At 48.2% G+C, this 16,599-nt stretch overlaps 4 protein-coding genes across 4 annotated transcripts; 2 read left to right on the top strand and 2 right to left on the bottom strand.

Annotated features, from left to right (window-relative positions):
- Window positions 1–3,106: 3,106 nt before the first annotated feature.
- On the top strand, window positions 3,107–4,882 carry LOC137001262 (uncharacterized). Its single transcript, XM_067359821.1, has one exon. It carries the CDS (start codon window positions 3,417–3,419, stop codon window positions 4,506–4,508), a length of 1,092 nt encoding a protein of 363 aa, XP_067215922.1. The 5' UTR covers window positions 3,107–3,416; the 3' UTR covers window positions 4,509–4,882.
- A 1,454-nt stretch (window positions 4,883–6,336) lies between these two features.
- Window positions 6,337–7,419, top strand: LOC137001066 (uncharacterized protein PF3D7_1120000-like). Its single transcript, XM_067359052.1, has one exon. The coding sequence runs from the start codon at window positions 6,337–6,339 to the stop codon at window positions 7,417–7,419; it is 1,083 nt and encodes a 360-aa protein (XP_067215153.1).
- Window positions 7,420–11,362: 3,943 nt separating this feature from the next.
- LOC137001131 (uncharacterized) lies at window positions 11,363–12,335 on the bottom strand. The gene has a single exon (XM_067359394.1). The coding sequence runs from the start codon at window positions 12,333–12,335 to the stop codon at window positions 11,553–11,555; it is 783 nt and encodes a 260-aa protein (XP_067215495.1). The 3' UTR covers window positions 11,363–11,552.
- A 62-nt stretch (window positions 12,336–12,397) lies between these two features.
- LOC137001132 (uncharacterized) lies at window positions 12,398–15,978 on the bottom strand. Its single transcript, XM_067359395.1, has 2 exons — window positions 14,189–15,978; window positions 12,398–14,117 (listed from the first exon to the last, which is right to left on the bottom strand). Exons 1-2 carry the CDS (start codon window positions 14,875–14,877, stop codon window positions 12,398–12,400), a joined length of 2,409 nt encoding a protein of 802 aa, XP_067215496.1. The 5' UTR covers window positions 14,878–15,978.
- Window positions 15,979–16,599: the final 621 nt, after the last annotated feature.

The following is a 16,599-nucleotide window of genomic DNA, read 5'->3' as shown; positions in this document are numbered from 1 at the left end:
GCGGAACGCAAAAATTAAAGTTTCCATCGAGCAACGGATTTCCATCCGGATTCCACGATGCGTATTTCAGCGTCTTGCTCTTCTCCGTCGTCAGCGATACATAGTTTTTGATCGTGCTCGTTATTCCAACGTTTCTGTTACGATCGATTTCAACTCCGTCGAGCTCGTATCGCATTTCATCAAACATGAACGCGACACAATTATTTCCCATTATACACACGTTATCTCTATTCTCACCGGCAGGAGTAACGAGTTTTCCTTCAACGTAGAGAAATTTCTCACACGATAACGTGTACAAATCCTGTTGCTGTATCGGTATTCGTATCTCATCGCTGTGTCCCAACGTCGTGTTAGCGTACGGATTGTACGTGTGCATCTCATATTTCACGATACGCTCGTCGAAGACGGGCTCGTCAGCGATGTCGAGTATATCCATCTCTTTAAACGTTTCTCACAACGAATCCCAACGATTTTAAAAAGTTTACGTTCGTCGTACTGAGCCTCTTGAATGGTGATGTTTTCCCAATTTTCGTTGTTCTCTCAATCACTCGCTGTTCGTTCAACACGAGCATTTCCTCGCACCACGTCGCCGCAAGTGCAGTCTGATGGTAATCTCCTCTCCGCGAAAATCGATCAATCGTCCGTCTTGATCCATCACACGCAAGGTGATATCGGTAACGCTCCTCACGATGACCGGAAGGTAAATGATTTGCGCCGGTGTTTCCGAGACTTTATATCCCGGAGGCACGTTCGGTGAAAATTCATGTATCGTGTGCACCGACCTGTCGTTGGCGTACGCACCCGTGGTTATGCTGCATTCCACTCGAATAATGTTTACGTTGACGATGTTTACCGAGGAATCTGATTCGTGCAACTTTCTTGGTTCCAGTATACGACCCGTCGAAAATCCAAACAGCGGTCCGATGGTATTCGGTTTAGCGAAATTTATTCGAAAAGCGCACATGATTTCACTTTTCATGGTATTAACGTTGGGACGAAGTGACAATGGATAATCTTGCTCTTCACTTTTTCCTCGTTTTTGCAGTATCGCGCGTTTTAGATAAGAAGTAATGGCGTCTAATTCGTACGATCCTTCGGGAATTGTAATTTTTTCGTCATTGTCGTCGAAATAAAATTTATTGTTCGCTACCGTCGCGTTCGGAATCGTGTTGTAGGTCTCCATCGTGGTTAGGCCGAGCTCGTAGTCCCTATCGCTCAAGTCTATCGGTGGAAAATAATCCACCGTGAGAACGCTGCTTTTACCGCTTAGAGTGAGCGTCAGCGACATTGCCGAGATTCCATCGACGACTGATGTCGATCGATGGCGGATCGATTTTTATATCTATTTTCTGGAGGAACAGGAGGCACAATTGTCCGCAGATCGTTTGATCGTACGTCTGGTAGACCGTGCGATTGTACGTTATCGTTGTATCGGTGTCTCCGAGGTAGCGTGTAAGCTCCTTCGGCGGTTGCAAATTGCCAAAGCTGTCAAAGTATACGGCGCGATCGCCTCTCTTGGCGTACGCCACCCAATGCGTGCCCGGCCCGTCGACATCGTCCAAATTCACGATACCGCTCTCATTTTTATGTGTCTTGTCGGGTAAAGCGTTACGCATGTAGACACCTCGGAAATACGGTATTCGCATACGCTTCGCTATTCGTGACAACTGTAGATTGGTGGTGGCACCCGTGGGCATCTCTATCGTTTTTTCGACGTTTTTTTTTTTCTCTTCAATCCTTTGCCCCGCTTGTACGGAGCGAGATAAATCCCCCGTCCTTCCATTGCTTTATTGTGACGTTTCGTCTCTTCGAGTTGTCGTCGCGCGGCCTTAGAGTCGTTCACCGCCTTTGCAACACCCGCCGCTCCACCGGCAAGCGAACCGATAACTCCCAAGAGCGGTAACAACGGTAACATACCACCGCGTTTCGCCGTCGGAAGCGTTCTCCTCTTGGTCTTCTTCTTCTTCTTTCCCTTTGTCATACCCATCCCCAATTTCGTCTTTGCTTTCATAGCAGCCCATACGGCGGTAGCAGCAGCCCTCTCACCGAGAGTCGCGTCCGCAGCGGTGATCCGCACCCGCGCTTTATCGGCGAGAACGCGATCGGCTGCGTGGCGGTCCGCTGATTCGCGGTTTTGCGAGTACGCGATGTCGTGATCGCGACACGCCGCGTCCAACGGATTGATACCTCGATCCCCTCGCGCGAGTCGTTTCCGCAGACGAGTCCCCGGCCCGCAAAATTGGTAGCCGGGTATATGCAGCTCCAACGGTAGTCGATTTATCACACTGTTCAGTAAACCGGCACCCTTGTATCGTTTCATAGAGCGCGAATTCTAACGTATCGCGTGTAAATCATATTTCCAACTGAGGTGTGTTTCGACAGCGCTCACCTATAAATAGGAGGCGCGTATCGATCATTAACCAGTAGAATATCAAAGTTTGTCGGACGACAAAGTACAATGAATAACCGGGATAATAAGAAGGAACGGAAGGAGGTGAATGTCGCAAACGTGTATCGCTAATCGTGTGTTTGAAACAATATTTTTTTTTTTTTTCAGGATAATGTCCGAATCATGTATGGAAATAGAGATATTTTAGATCTAGCGACAAATATCCGAGCACCGCTCTTTCCGACATCCGATGCTGCGCACTCGTCGCGTAATAACAAGGATGAGAAAGAGTCTGGTAAAAAATGAAATTTGTACAACAACCGTACACGATCCGTGTGAAAAACATGGATGATAAGAGTGGGCAAGGGGTTTGTGAGAAGGCGTGCAGACACGGTAAAATGCTGCCAAACACGATACGCGGTATCATTCGCGGTCCCTCGAATTGCGGTAAAACCAATGTAATGATTAGTCTGCTGGAAAGTCCGAACGGTGTACGTTTCGAAAATGTGTACGTGTACTCGAAATCGTTGAATCAACCAAAGTATCGGTATCTCGAAAGATTGCTCGGATCGATCGATGAAATCGGCTACTTTACATTCTCGGACAACAACGCAATTGTACCGCACAGCGAGGCGTTACCGAATTCCGTATTCGTCTTCGACGATATGGCGTGCGACAAGCAGAATGCGATACGCGAGTACTTTGCTATGGGTCGACATTCGAAGGTCGATTGTTTATATCTATGCCAAACGTATGCAAAAATACCGAAACATCTCGTGCGCGACAACGCGAATTTACTCGTAATATTCAAGCAGGATGGAACAAACCTTAAGCACGTCTACAACGATCATGTGAATACGGACATGACGTACGAAGATTTCGGTACATTGTGTCACGCATGTTGGCAGCACAAGTACGGATTTTTAGTGATAGACAAGGATAGTGCGATTAACGATGGACGTTACAGACGTGGTTTTAACGAGTTTGCGGTACCGCGGAATGGTTAGTTGTTCTCGAGACGTTGACGATGACGCTCGACACGAAAGATATCGACGAGAGGGAGAAGATCGCGAAGGAAATCGCTCGTACGAGCGAGTCGATTCGCAAGAAGCATCGGACGTTGAAGACGGGTAGAGTGGAGCAAGAGGTGCAATTAGAGAAACGGTTGAAACCGATCGTAGAGCCGTTGAAACGAATCGTCGAGAACATCAAGGGTGACGATGATTCGGTTGACGATCTCGAGATTAAAAACGAATCGGACATCAAACGAAAGCGAACAAGCTCTGAGAAGAAAAAAATCAAGCGTACCTCGTTGACGACACCGATACAGACCCCATTGACGCCACCGATACAAGCCTCGACTCCGTTCCAGCCGCAAAAATTGGTGTTTGAAGCGCCGACATATTTACCGACCGAAAACGTGTTCGAAACCACGGACCCGTCTTTCGTAACATCCGTGAGACAGACGATGCAAACGTCCGATGGTCGGGAAGCTCTGTACGGCCAAATGGGTCCGCTGGGTCAAGAGTACATCGGGGAGCTCTTGAGCGGTGACAAGAAGAGAGGGATCGACAACGTGTACGGTGTATACTTCAACGATGCGGGAACGTTTCTCGGAGACAAGGCCTTCGACATTGATAGAGACGACAATGTGATCGTGGACGGTGTGAAATACGCTGGCACACCCGGCCTGTTTGAATTAATATTCAAAAGACTTCCCGACGATACGCTGTGTACGGAGGCTGACAAACAAAAGTACAAGAGCATACTACTCGCTACTAACGCTCACAGACGCGGTCATAACGCGCATTTACCTGTTTTGGGAAACAAAGGATACAAATACAAACATATCATCACACCTCTGATATCTAAGAAAGGTGGAGGTGTTGCACATCTCGACAGGAGAGGTGCGGGTCGCACGTTACCCAAGTGTAACGTACCACAGACCATGACTGTGACCGACAACGCGGTCGATTACGTGCACTGGGATGATCCGAACGAATTGGTGGATCGCCTTCGATTGCTGGACGCCTCCCGTCAGGCGGGAAACAACGCGCACGACAACGAGTTTCTCTCGATTATCGAGGAACTGCGCGAAGCTGGTCTGATTATAAATTGATCACAGCTTTTCAACTATCGCCAGTATTGCTCGTGTGATGCTACAGGAATGTCTATCAACAAATTCGGACTACAGTTAGGAGGAGGAAGCGTCAGGGTGACGAGACAGAGCGGCGGAGTCTCGAAGAATTACGTGCGCGAGAATTGTCTCTGCAAGGATGGTGAGGTTTTCAACGCCAAGTCACGCGTGATCAGACATCTCGCCGACCCTGAAGCGGACACCGACGCTGTCAACAAGCTGCATCTAGATCATCACCTCAAGCTTATGAGCGATCGTGAGAATCGAAATCGTATGCTCTGTGAAAATTTTAAGCGAGCAGTACTTTCGAGACTCGAAGATTCGGAAAATACCGAGCGGACCTGGAAGAGAGACCACGACGATTACATCGAGACCAGATACGTGGCGTTGGAACGACAGATTCACGATCTGAGAGGTCTCCTCGACGAGAGTGTAGCGCGACTCGATGGAAAACTCGTCGATCGCGAGCGAGAGACGAAGAGTCTTGTCGAGCGAGAGATTCACAATCTTCGTAGAGCTGTAAGAAAAAATTTCATCGAATACTACGATGAGGCGATGAAGAAGAAACAGAACGAATCGCAATGAGCGAGAAGGAAGCGGTGAGCCTGGAGAGGAGATCGCTCGTGGACGAGCTCCACGCACCGGCGAGAAGAAACTTTACGCGTCGGTCAGTCGTCGTGAAAGGATACGATGATTTGTGGCAGGCTGACATTGTTGAGATGAGACCGTACTCGCGATCCAACGGCGGTTACAACTATATTCTAACCGTTATCGATGTGTTGAGCAAGTACGCGTGGGCTATGCCCTTAAAGACCAAAGGTGGAATTGAAACGTCCAAAGCATTTTCCGCGATATTTAGGGAGAGAATTCCGAAAAATTTGCAGACCGACCGTGGAAAAGAATTTTACAACAGAGATTTCCAAAATCTTGTCAAGAAACACGGCATCAATCATTATTCGACATACTCGGTTATGAAGGCTTCGGTGGTGGAACGATTCAATCGCACGTTAAAGAACGAAATGTGGAAGTTTTTCACGCTCACGGGATCGTACAGGTGGATCGACGATTTACCGCGATTGGTCTCGGAATACAACGGTCGTAAACATCGTACGATCGGTATGCGCCCGATCGATGTCACTCCCGAGATCGCAAAGGGACTCTTGAGCACCGTGTACGGTAATATAAAAATTGCCGCGCCGGCGAAATTCAGGGTGGGTGATCCAGTGCGCGTGAGCAAATTCAAAACTGTATTCGAGAAAGGATACACGCCGAATTGGTCGACGGAGGTGTTTAAGATCGCCACGGTGCAACGTACCAATCCTGTGACGTATCTGATTAAAGATTATCGCGGAGATCCGGTCGCGGGAGGCTTTTACGAGCACGAATTGCTTAAGACCGCACAACCCGACGTTTATCTCGTGGAGAAGGTGTTGCGCCGAAAGGACGACAAGGTGTTTGTAAAGTGGTTGGGATTCGACAATTCGCACAACTCTTGGATAAATAAAGACGATGTATTGTAATAAACTATGTATATTTTACGGACTTCCGTTTCCGGCGCAGTAGCGAGAGGCACGTGGTGATTGAGCGTGAGTGAGTGACGGAAAGGAGAGAGTGTGTGGAAGGAGAGGAAAGGTAGGAGTGTGTGGAGGAGAGAGTGGAGGTGTGAGTGAGAGCGTGTGAATGAGGTGGGCATAGGGAAGGGCAGGATAGAAGGGAAAAAGGGCCCAGAGTATAGAGTGACAGGTGGGCAGGTGGGCTGGCATAGACTACGGCGTGTAAAGAGAGGAAGAGGTGGTGCGAGTGGGCAGGGATGGATGGTAAGGCGCGATCTGGCGGGATAGAAAAGAGGAAGGCAAGGGAAAGATGCATGAGCCTGGGGAATGTTGAGGAAATGTTTAAGAGGAAGAGGGAAAAATCAGGGGAGAGAAGGAAGGAGGAGGAGGATGAGGGATTTAGGAAGAGTAGGAAAACGCAGAGATCGCCAGGGAAAATGGAGGGAGAAGGAGGGGGAGAGACAGAGGGACAGAGGGAAGGAGGGGCAGAGGGTCTAGAGGAGTTGATCAGGAAGTGGAAAAAGGAAATGGAGGAGGTAATGGAGGAAATGAGAGGGGTAAAGGGATGGAGGGAAGAATTAAGGGCGATGAAGGAGGAGGTGAAAGAAGGGATTAAAGACAATGGAAGGATGGTAAGGGAGGAAATGGAGGAAATGAGAAGAGAATTTAGAGAGAGAGAGAGGAGGTGGAAGGAGGAAAGGGAGGTCATGAAAAAAAGTATAGAAGGACTGGAGGAAAAAGTGGAAAGAATAGAGGGGAGGAAGGCGGAAAAGGGAGAAAAGGGAAGGAGAGAGGGGAGAGAGAGCGAGGGGGAAACAAAGGACAGACTAAAGAAAGTAGAAAGAAGGATAGAGATGAAGGAGAGAGAGGAGAGGAGGAAAAATATATTGATTAAAGGGGTAGAGGTGAAGGAGGGGAAAAAGAAAGAGGCGGTGGAGGAGATATTTAGAGCCGTGGGGGCAAAGGTAGAGATCAAAGAAATTAAGGGATTAGGAGGAGAGGGCGGAAAAGGAAGGGAAATGCTTTTGGTTAAGTTGGGGAACGAGGAGCAGAGAAGGGAAGTGTGGGCGAAGAAAGGAATGTTGAAGGGCAGGAGAGAAAGGATATTGGAAGACTGGACATGGGGGGAAAGAAGGATGAGATGGAGGCTGGAGGAAGTAGCACGGAAGGAGGAAAGGGAAGGGAGAAAGGTGTGGATAGGATACGGCAAGGTTAGGATTGATGAACAATGGTGGAGGTGGGACGAGGAGGAGGAAGTGCTGAGAGATGGGAAGGGAAACATAAGACAGGGGGGACAGGGGGAAGACGGAGGAGGAGGGAAGAAGGAGGAGAGGAGGTAGGAGAGGGGGGAGGGAAAAAAGAAAAGGAAGGGCAGAAGGAAGTAAAAAAAGGGTGGAAAGGGTGGAAGGTGGCGTTCTGGAATGTTGCGGGGATGGGAAGGAAGGACATGGATTTTTGGAGGAGCATAGAGGAGTGGGACGTGATGATTCTCTCAGAGACGTGGTTGGATGAGAAGGGATGGAGCAGAATAAAAGAAAAGCTGCCAAAAGGATTTAAGTGGGGGGTACAGTTAGCGAAGAAGAGATGCAAAAAAGGGAGGGGGATGGGGGGAATGGTGATGGGAATCAGAAAGGAATTGTGGGAGAAGGGGTCAAAAATAGAGGTAGAAAAGGATGGGATGGTAGTAGGGAGAGTGAAAGTAGGTAGGGAGAGGTGGAGGATAATAGGGGTATACGCGGGGGATGGAATAGAAAGGACGTTGCAGGGGATGGAAGAATGGGTAGAGGAGAAAGAGGGGGGAGTGAGGGAGATAATAGGGGGGGATTTTAATGCAAGAACGGGAAGAGAGGGGGGAGGGGTGAGAGGGGAAGAAGAGGAGGAGGAGGGGGAGACGGGAAAAAGGCGATCGAAAGATAAGAAGATAAATAGAGAGGGGAGGAAGCTGCTGGAATATATAGAGGAAAGAGGGTGGGAGATCTTTAATGGGAGTATAAGAGGGGACTGGGAGGGGGAGTATACATTCACAGGAGGGAGGGGAAACACAGTAATCGATTATATAATAGGGGAAGGGGAGATAAGGGACAGGTTAGAGGAGATGAGGGTAGGAGACAGGGTGGACTCGGATCACCACCCGGTAGAGTTATGGGTAAGGGGGGAGGTGAAGAGGAAGAAAGGGAGGGAAGAAGGGGGTAGGGGCAGAAGGGGGATATGGGATCGTGAAGGGAGAGAGAAGTTTGCGGAAAAAATGGGAAGGATACGGATAGAAGGGAAGGGGATGGGAGAGGAGTGGGATAGTTTGGAGAGCAGGATAAAGCAGGCGTTGAAGGAGACGGAAGAGGAATTGGGAAAGGGGGAAGAGAGAAAAAAAGGATGGTGGGATGAGGAATGTGTAAGAGAAAAGAAGCGGGTAAGGAAGGAATTAAGAGATTGGAGGAGGAAAGGGGGGGAGGGAGAGAGGTATAAAAGGGAGAAGCGGGAATATGGGAAACTGTGTAAAAGGAAGAAAGAGGAGGAGAACAGAAGATGGGAAAGACGAGCGGAAGAGGCGAGAAGAGAGAGTGAGGTGTGGGAGATTGTAAATAGGGAGAGGAGGAGGAGGAAGAGAGTAAATGAGGGAATAGGGATGCTAGATTGGAAGGAGCATTTTATGAAGATATTAGGGGGAGTGGAAGGGAGGGTGGTTAGAGGGGGGGAGAGGAGTGGACAGGGGGAGGGAAAGGAGGAGGAGGAGATAGATAGGGAGGAGATAAGGAGAGCATTGAGAACGATAAGAGACGGAAAGGCGGCGGGGATTGATGAGATACCAGCGGAGGTATGGAAGTATGGAGGGGAAGAACTGGAGGAGTGGGTATGGGGATTTTGCAATAGGGTTTGGAAAGGGGAGGGATGGCCGGAAAATTGGAAAGAGGGGGTAATAGTGCCGATAATGAAAAAGGGGGAGGGAGAGAAGGTGGAGGAATATAGGGGGGTGACGATGATGCCGACCTTGTATAAGGTGTATGTGATGGTGTTGGCGGAGAGAGTGAGAGAGGAGATAGAGAGTAGGGGAATAATGCCGCATAATCAGACGGGCTTCAGGAGAGGAATGGGGACGATCGACAATATATATGTGTTAAATTATCTGGTAAATAAGCAATTGGGAAAGAAGAAGGGAAGGATGGTGGCAATGTTTGTCGATCTGAAGGCGGCGTTTGACTCAGTGGAGAGGGGAGTTTTGGTGGAGGCGATGAGGGAGCGTGGGATAAGAGAGGGATTGGTAGTGAGAGTGGAGGAGATTATGAGGGAAACGAGGAGTAGGGTAAGGGTAGGAGGGGAAATGGGGGAGGCATTCTGGACGGCAAGAGGGGTGAGACAGGGGTGCCCACTTAGCCCGCTACTTTTTAATGTGGTAACGGCGGATTTGGAGGAGGAGATGGGAAAGATCAGATGGGGAGGGGTGAGGTTGGGGGAAGGGAGAGTACACACCTTAGCTTACGCGGACGACATAGTCATGATGGCGGAGAATGAGGAGGAGATGGGGAGTATGATAGAGAGGCTGGAGGGGTATTTGGAAAGGAAGAGGCTGGAGCTAAATTTAGGTAAGACTAAGATTCTGAGGTTTAGAAAGGGGGGAGGAAGGATGGGGAAGAAAGTATGGAGGTGGAGAGGGAAGGTGATAGAAGAGGTAAAGGAATTCAGATATTTAGGATACACGCTGAAGAGGAACGGAAAACAGGAAGAGCATGTAAGAGAAAGAGTAAAGAGGGCAGCGGCTATAATGGGGCAGGTGTGGGGGATAGGTAAGAGAAGGTTTGGGAAGGATTGGGGGAGGAGAATGTGGCTTTTCGACAGATTGGTATGGACGGTGATGGGATACGGAGCGGAAATATGGGGGTGGAAAGAAAGAAAGAAGATGGAGAAATTGGAGGAGAGATACATGAAGTGGGTGTTGGGGGTAGACGGAAGAACGCCGGGATATATGATAAGGGAGGAGTTGAAGAGGGAAAAATTGAGAGGAAGAGCAGGGAAAAGGGCGTGGGATTTTGAGAGAAGACTGGAAGGGGGGAAGGGGAGTGAGCTGGCGAGAAGGTGCTGGGGGGAGATGAGGGAAAGAGTAGGAAAGGGAAGGGCGAACTCAGAATGGGAGGGAGAGAGGAGAAAGTTCTTCGAGGAAAGGGGAATAGAGACGGAGGAGGAGGAGGGAAGGAGGGAAAAAGAGGATTTAGAATATGGGGAGATTAGAAAAAAGGACAGGGAGATACAGGAGAGAGAAAGAGAGGAAAAGATAGGAGGATCAAGATACAATAGATGGTATGGAAAGGTGATAGGAGAGGGGGTACCGGGTTATCTTAAAAAGGGGTGGGGAGAGAGTAGATGGAGGAGAGTGGCGAGGTTTAGGTTGGGAAGTGAAATGAGGGAGGGAAGGTACTGGGAGACGGAGGAGAAGAGGAAATGCAGGTTATGTGGAACGGAGGAGGAGACATGGGAGCATGCGTGGGAGAGTTGCAGGGAATGGAAGGAGGGAGGAGGAAGTTGGCAGGAACAAGTGGGAAAGATTTTGGGAGAAGAGGGGGAGGGAGAATGGTGGATGAGAGAGATAGAGGAGGAGAGGAAAAGGGAGGAGAGTGGGAGGGAGAGAGGGGGAGAGGAAGAGGGGAAGGGGGGAGGGAGAGAGAGTGAGAGAGAGAGAGAGAGAGAGGAGAGAGAGAGAGAGAGAGAGAGAGAGAGAGAGAGAGAGAGAGAGAGAGAGAGAGAGAGAGAGAGAGAGAGAGAGAGAGAGAGAGAGAGAGAGAGAGAGAGAGAGAGAGAGAGAGAGAGAGAGAGAGAGAGAGAGAGAGAGAGAGAGAGAGAGAGAGAGAGAGAGAGAGAGAGAGAGAGAGAGAGAGAGAGAGAGAGAGAGAGAGAGAGAGAGAGAGAGAGAGAGAGAGAGAGAGAGAGAGAGAGAGAGAGAGAGAGAGAGAGAGAGAGAGAGAGAGAGAGAGAGAGAGAGAGAGAGAGAGAGAGAGTCGGGGAAGGAACGGGAATAAAAGATGGAGATAAGAAAGGCGAGAGGAAACGGAAGTCACCTCTGCGAGCGTGTGTGTGTGTGTATAGGTAGAAGGGAAAAGGGAAAGGGCGCAGCCGGATGAAAGCATGTTGGACGGCAGGGCGTCTAGACCCGGATCTCGCAGTCGGGAGGATAAGGGCAGGAGTAGTATAAGATAATTTTAAGGATAGTCTTAAGTAGGTTTAGTAATAAGGTTAGAGTTAAGAATAATTGTAAGGATAGTTATAAGTTAGGTTTAAGTAAATGTGTACTGAGGATTAACCCCAAGGGGAAAATAAAGACACTACTACTACTATGTATATTTTACATTGCATTATAATAAACTATTATACATTTATATACAATGATGTTCTTTATTACTACAACATGTTACAATATATATACATTTAAAACTAATAAAGACAATAATACATAAAATATTAAACTATATAAATTACTAAGCATTATTTACAATTGTATCTTGTAATGTCCCCATGGTAGAGTATCGGTGGATTCGGATACGACGTGTCGCTTATCGTCGTACGGACTGAGCGCGAGCTTCGACTCCGACACGGTGTACACCTCGTGCATCTTTGAGCGGATGCACGATTGACGCCGTGTTAGCTCGATTTCGTCGTTGAGACACCGAGTGTAATCGTCGAACATTATAGTTCTGGCGACTACATTTTTCTTTACGCCTTTAACTTTTTTGACATCTTTTTGTCCGGTGACTCTCAACGCGTACATCTTCGCTCTCAGTCCGACAAATTCCGTCATGATCGCGCCGTTGTTCTCGTCTTTCATCAGACCGGGTACTTTCTTGTTGGCGCGCGGTATACCGTAAACGTTGTTCTCGGAGTAGTCGCTCGTGTCAAATTTTGAAATATCGCGTTTCATATCCCGATACGCGTCCTCGCATTGTAGAAAGTATATCAGACTGTCGGTATCGGTATACATAATTTTGCAATTGTCGCGGTAGAGAGGCGACATGTACTCGTAGTGAAACTCGTACAAGCAGGTCTTGGATATGTCGAGGATGCACATACCCACGTAGATCGGCTTGTCGAATTTCACTTCGAGTTTTCGCAACTCTACGGCGACTAGATCCTCCGAGAACACGCTTCGGCTGTGGAAATTCGGTTTCGCGATCATAGCCTCCGCTCCGTACCGACCCTCCCACTGTGTAACGAGCCGTACATCCGTATGATTTCGCACATTCTCCATGGTTTTGCCGAAAACCGCGTTGTTCATCAATTTGTATAAATTTTTCTCGAATTCATTACTCGCGAGTGTCCGAAACTGTGTATTCAGTTCTATGTATCCGCGGAGCCATGGAGATTGCGCGAATTGCAGTACGCGGTGAATCTTTGCAATTCGCAGGCCATGTAGCACGCATTGCTGCAGATTACGGTAGTGAATGACATAACGCTGCTTATCGTACAGCGTTGCGAGTAACTTGACCTCCAGCTTGCCGGCTTATCGCGCGTCGGGCAGAACGGCAGGTCGGAGTGCGCGTCGTGAAGATTCACCGGATACTCGAGATCGACTTCCAGCACGTAACCGGTAGCCGAATCGGATGCAACGGACATTACGTCAAAGCTCGCGACATCATCGACCCATCGAAATTTGGCGTAGGGCAACGGTTGACACATTGCCCAGCCGTACAAGTTGTTTACATCATAGTACATTAGGTACGATGACGGTTCCGATGGATCGTACGATGACATGTATTTGTTGTTGGCGGCGGCGTATCGGTTGGAGCATTGGCTGAGATCGCCGCGTATACCGCGCTCGACAAACAGCACCATATCGATGTCTGTGAGCAACTCGAACTTGATGCCCGTGTACTTCAACATAGCGTCCCACGTGTACCCCGGTAATGTGTAATACTGAGCGGGATCTAAACCGTAACTCTTTATACACGTGTTTCGGAAATTTTCGAAAATATCCGCCAACAAAAGAACGTCTGTTTTCAAATACAAATCGCTGTATTGACCTAGATCTTCGATCGAAAAGGTTTGCCAGACGTTTGTCGCGTACGCGTAATCGCTCTCGGATACTGTTTCTCCGGTGAGCGAGCTGTAAAACGATTCGCGCGATGGTAGGCTTGTGTCCCGGAGCTTGTCGACGCAGTCGACGTACTCGTAGGGAAACACACCTTTCCGAGTAAGCAGATTGAAATGTTCCGCGGATAAATGGCTAAATTCCGATCGTGTAATTTTTAATTCGTCCGTTGTCAGATAAGATGCTAATTTTTCAAGACTTGTACTGAGAAATCTGAATGAATCGATAAATCGTAATTTCACGCAAATTTTGGAATTTTCATCCTCCGTATCTTTAACGTTTTTAGTGAATGAAATGTAACGTTCTTTCGTCAGCGGCAGTAAATCAATGTTGCCTTCGAAAGCATTGGCAACATCTTTGATGATGAAATGCGCGTCGTAACCGGATAAATTGTGAAATATCACCGGGATAACGTGGGAGTCTTTGTAATTTAAATTGCACGACGAGTGCGCGGGACCTCGATAACGCCCGGTAAGATGACAATGATCGCGCACCCGCGTATCGTCCGGTGTAAACGGTTTCTCGCACACGTGACACGTCGCGGTGCTACGGAATTTTTCCGATTCCTCCGGCGTAAGATCCGCCATGGGAACGATGGTGGTGCGGATCGCTTTCACGCGGTGCGCCAAATCGTGCAGTTCATTGACGAGCCACGCCACGCAATCCTCACCGCGATACGACTTATACCCGGATAAAGAATTATCGTACGTGCAACTTACATAATATCCTACGCTAAACACATTGTGATGCTGATAGGCGTATGTGGTGCCGTCTTGTCCATCCTTCTTCTCGAGCGTACATTCGAGATCGGCGTATACAACAAACGGGAGCCGCTCCTTCCGGTTGTAATTGCGGAACGTCAGCCACTTGTCGTCCTCGCTGGGGAGAACGACAGCGCAATCGTTCATTTTCCCGCAATCGACGCTGTGGACTGACAACTTCTCCCGTGTATAAAAGTAGTGTAGACACCTGTAATAATTTATTTGATTAAAACTATGAATAAAAATATTGATTTATTTTATACGCATCTTTTTACTTACCGATCGCAAATGTACATTTTATGTGTGTGCTTGCTCAGTTGTGAGCTCACCAACCGCGGCAGGTTCTTTATACACGCAAAGTGTGCATCGTTGTTTTTACACACGTAGAGCAGGTTGACGTACTTCTCCTTTTTGTCGTCGGTGAGCCGCAGAGGGACGATTTTGGAGTCTTGGGTGGTAAAGACGTTGACGGAGATGGTGTTCAGTTTCTCGAATTTTGATATTTGCGGAAGCGTCACGGGGAACTCTATGCCGCACAGGTTGAGCACCGTTGAGTAATGTGGGTATTCTATCGTCCTTTCCGAATTTCTTTTCGTCGGATATAGAGCGGCGACGACTGCCCACGCGAAGCACGCATTATCATTTGATTTCACGTTGACCACCGCCTTTTTTAACATAATTTTCCGCGGTAACTCGATGTGGCATCCCGCGCGTAGAGGATTCAACTTGTTGACGTTGATTGTTAGGTTCAGGATACGTGACAACGCCCATCCGCTATCACGTTCCTGAAACTCCTCCAGAGATGCCTGTATGACGTCAACCACATGCTTCGTGTACCACTCGTTTAGATCAGATGTTAGATATATCTCTTGATTCTTCGTGGCGATGGTCTTCACGGCAGTCTTGTCGCCCGCGATGAATTCCCCGTTGAACGCGGTGTTAATCTTGACGCTGTTGTGTTCCATCATGACGCCCTGGATCCGTTCGATGACGGTATTTCTTATCTCTCCCAAAAATTCACGAGGATCGATGTATTCGTGATTGACAACCGCACCCGTCAGCACACGGTTCCTAAACGCCGTCTCGATCTCCTTCCACGTGTAGCCCTTCTTCTCGTATCCGCCGTATCCAGCACCGATGGGCACAAAACTCTTGAATGATCTTCCTCACACCCTCCAGACGCACAATTTGCGCCACCAGAGAGTTCACTACTCCGGTTCGTTGTCTCTTGCGACATTTTTCCCTCAGAGAATCGAGGTACTCGTCGCACTCGTAGTCCCATGGGAGAAACTCTCCCAACGTTTTGATATTCACTGCTCGTATGGTGAGATCGCGCTCCATTTTGAACAACTGTGACAATTTATATTTTTTCACGAGCTTTTTATACCCGCTCGTCGCACACGACACTAATTAAAAATATCGATGATGTCACGCAAATTGAAATCTGGCAACATGGCGCCTAAAAGTGGCTGCCTAAGGACCTATGATCGAAAAATAGCGATGATGTCACGCTAAAACCTGCACGAACCTGCAAAGGATATAAACAATTCTCGGAACTATGAATCATTTTTGTATAAACAATCCTTATCTCTCTATGACTCATGCTTATATAAACAATTCTTATCTTATCTTTTCCAGGAATTTATGTAATCCGATACCTTCCCCGCACCTCCCCCTCACCTCCCTCGTCACCCCCTCCACTCCAAAAGTGCTGACGCAGTGTAATCCGATACCCTTTGTATAAACAATCCTTATCTCTATATGACTCATGTTTATATAAACAATCCTTATCTTATCTCTTCCAGGAATCCTTATCTCTTCCAGGAATTTATGTAATCCGATACCTTCCCCTCTCCTCCGCACCTCCCTCGTCACCCCCTCCACGCCGAAATTACCCCCTTCCCTCCAAAACAATGACGTCATTACCCCCTCCCCTCAACCTCTTCCCCCTGTAATCCGATACCTTCCCCTCTTCCCCGCACCTCCCTCGTCACCCCCTCCACTCCAAATTTACCTCCTCCCCTCCAAAACGATGACGTCATTACCCCCTCCCCTCCAAAACGATGACGTCATTACCCCCTCCCCTCCAAAACGATGACGTCATTACCCCCTCCCCTCAACCTCTCCCCCCCTTCACCCGCGCACCCCCTCAGATGCCTGAGTTAGAACCGGCATAGCTATACTACTGTCCGTCAGCCTTCGGTAAACTGAATCGGTTCGCAAAATGACTTGTACGGCACTCACGCCCGATATGCCCCCATTTTCCACACTTTGCACATTGCGGTGTCTTTTCCCGCGCTTTATTCGTGGTTTTATAATAGGCATTATATTTATTTAACGCTGGGCTTGGTCCTTGTAATTTTTCCTCAGCCGTTGCCACAGCAATAGCCTCTTGTAGCGTTCCGTAGTTCCTTGCGCGTACAATAGTTTTAATATTATCTTGTAATCCTATCTGGAAATTTTGTAACGCCAAGTTTTGTACGGTGTTTTTAATAGTGTTTTTCTCCATAATCGTGTGAGTTTTTCCCTCTATCATCGATTCATAGAGTTTCATAGCGAGTTGGTCCACTCTCGAACCAAAGTTTTGAGCACTTTCACCTTGTTTTTGCTTCAGGGTATTGAACTCTAATTGTAGGTGCGTAACACTTTTATGTGTAGTATAACCCCTTTCTATTTCCTGTTTTAATTGG

The sequence above is a fragment of the Linepithema humile genome, chromosome 7, assembly GCF_040581485.1.
Source record: "Linepithema humile isolate Giens D197 chromosome 7, Lhum_UNIL_v1.0, whole genome shotgun sequence".
NCBI lineage: Eukaryota > Metazoa > Arthropoda > Insecta > Hymenoptera > Formicidae > Linepithema > Linepithema humile.
The sequence above is the reverse complement of the archived record's forward strand: the minus strand, read 5'-3'. Positions and strand labels throughout refer to the sequence as shown.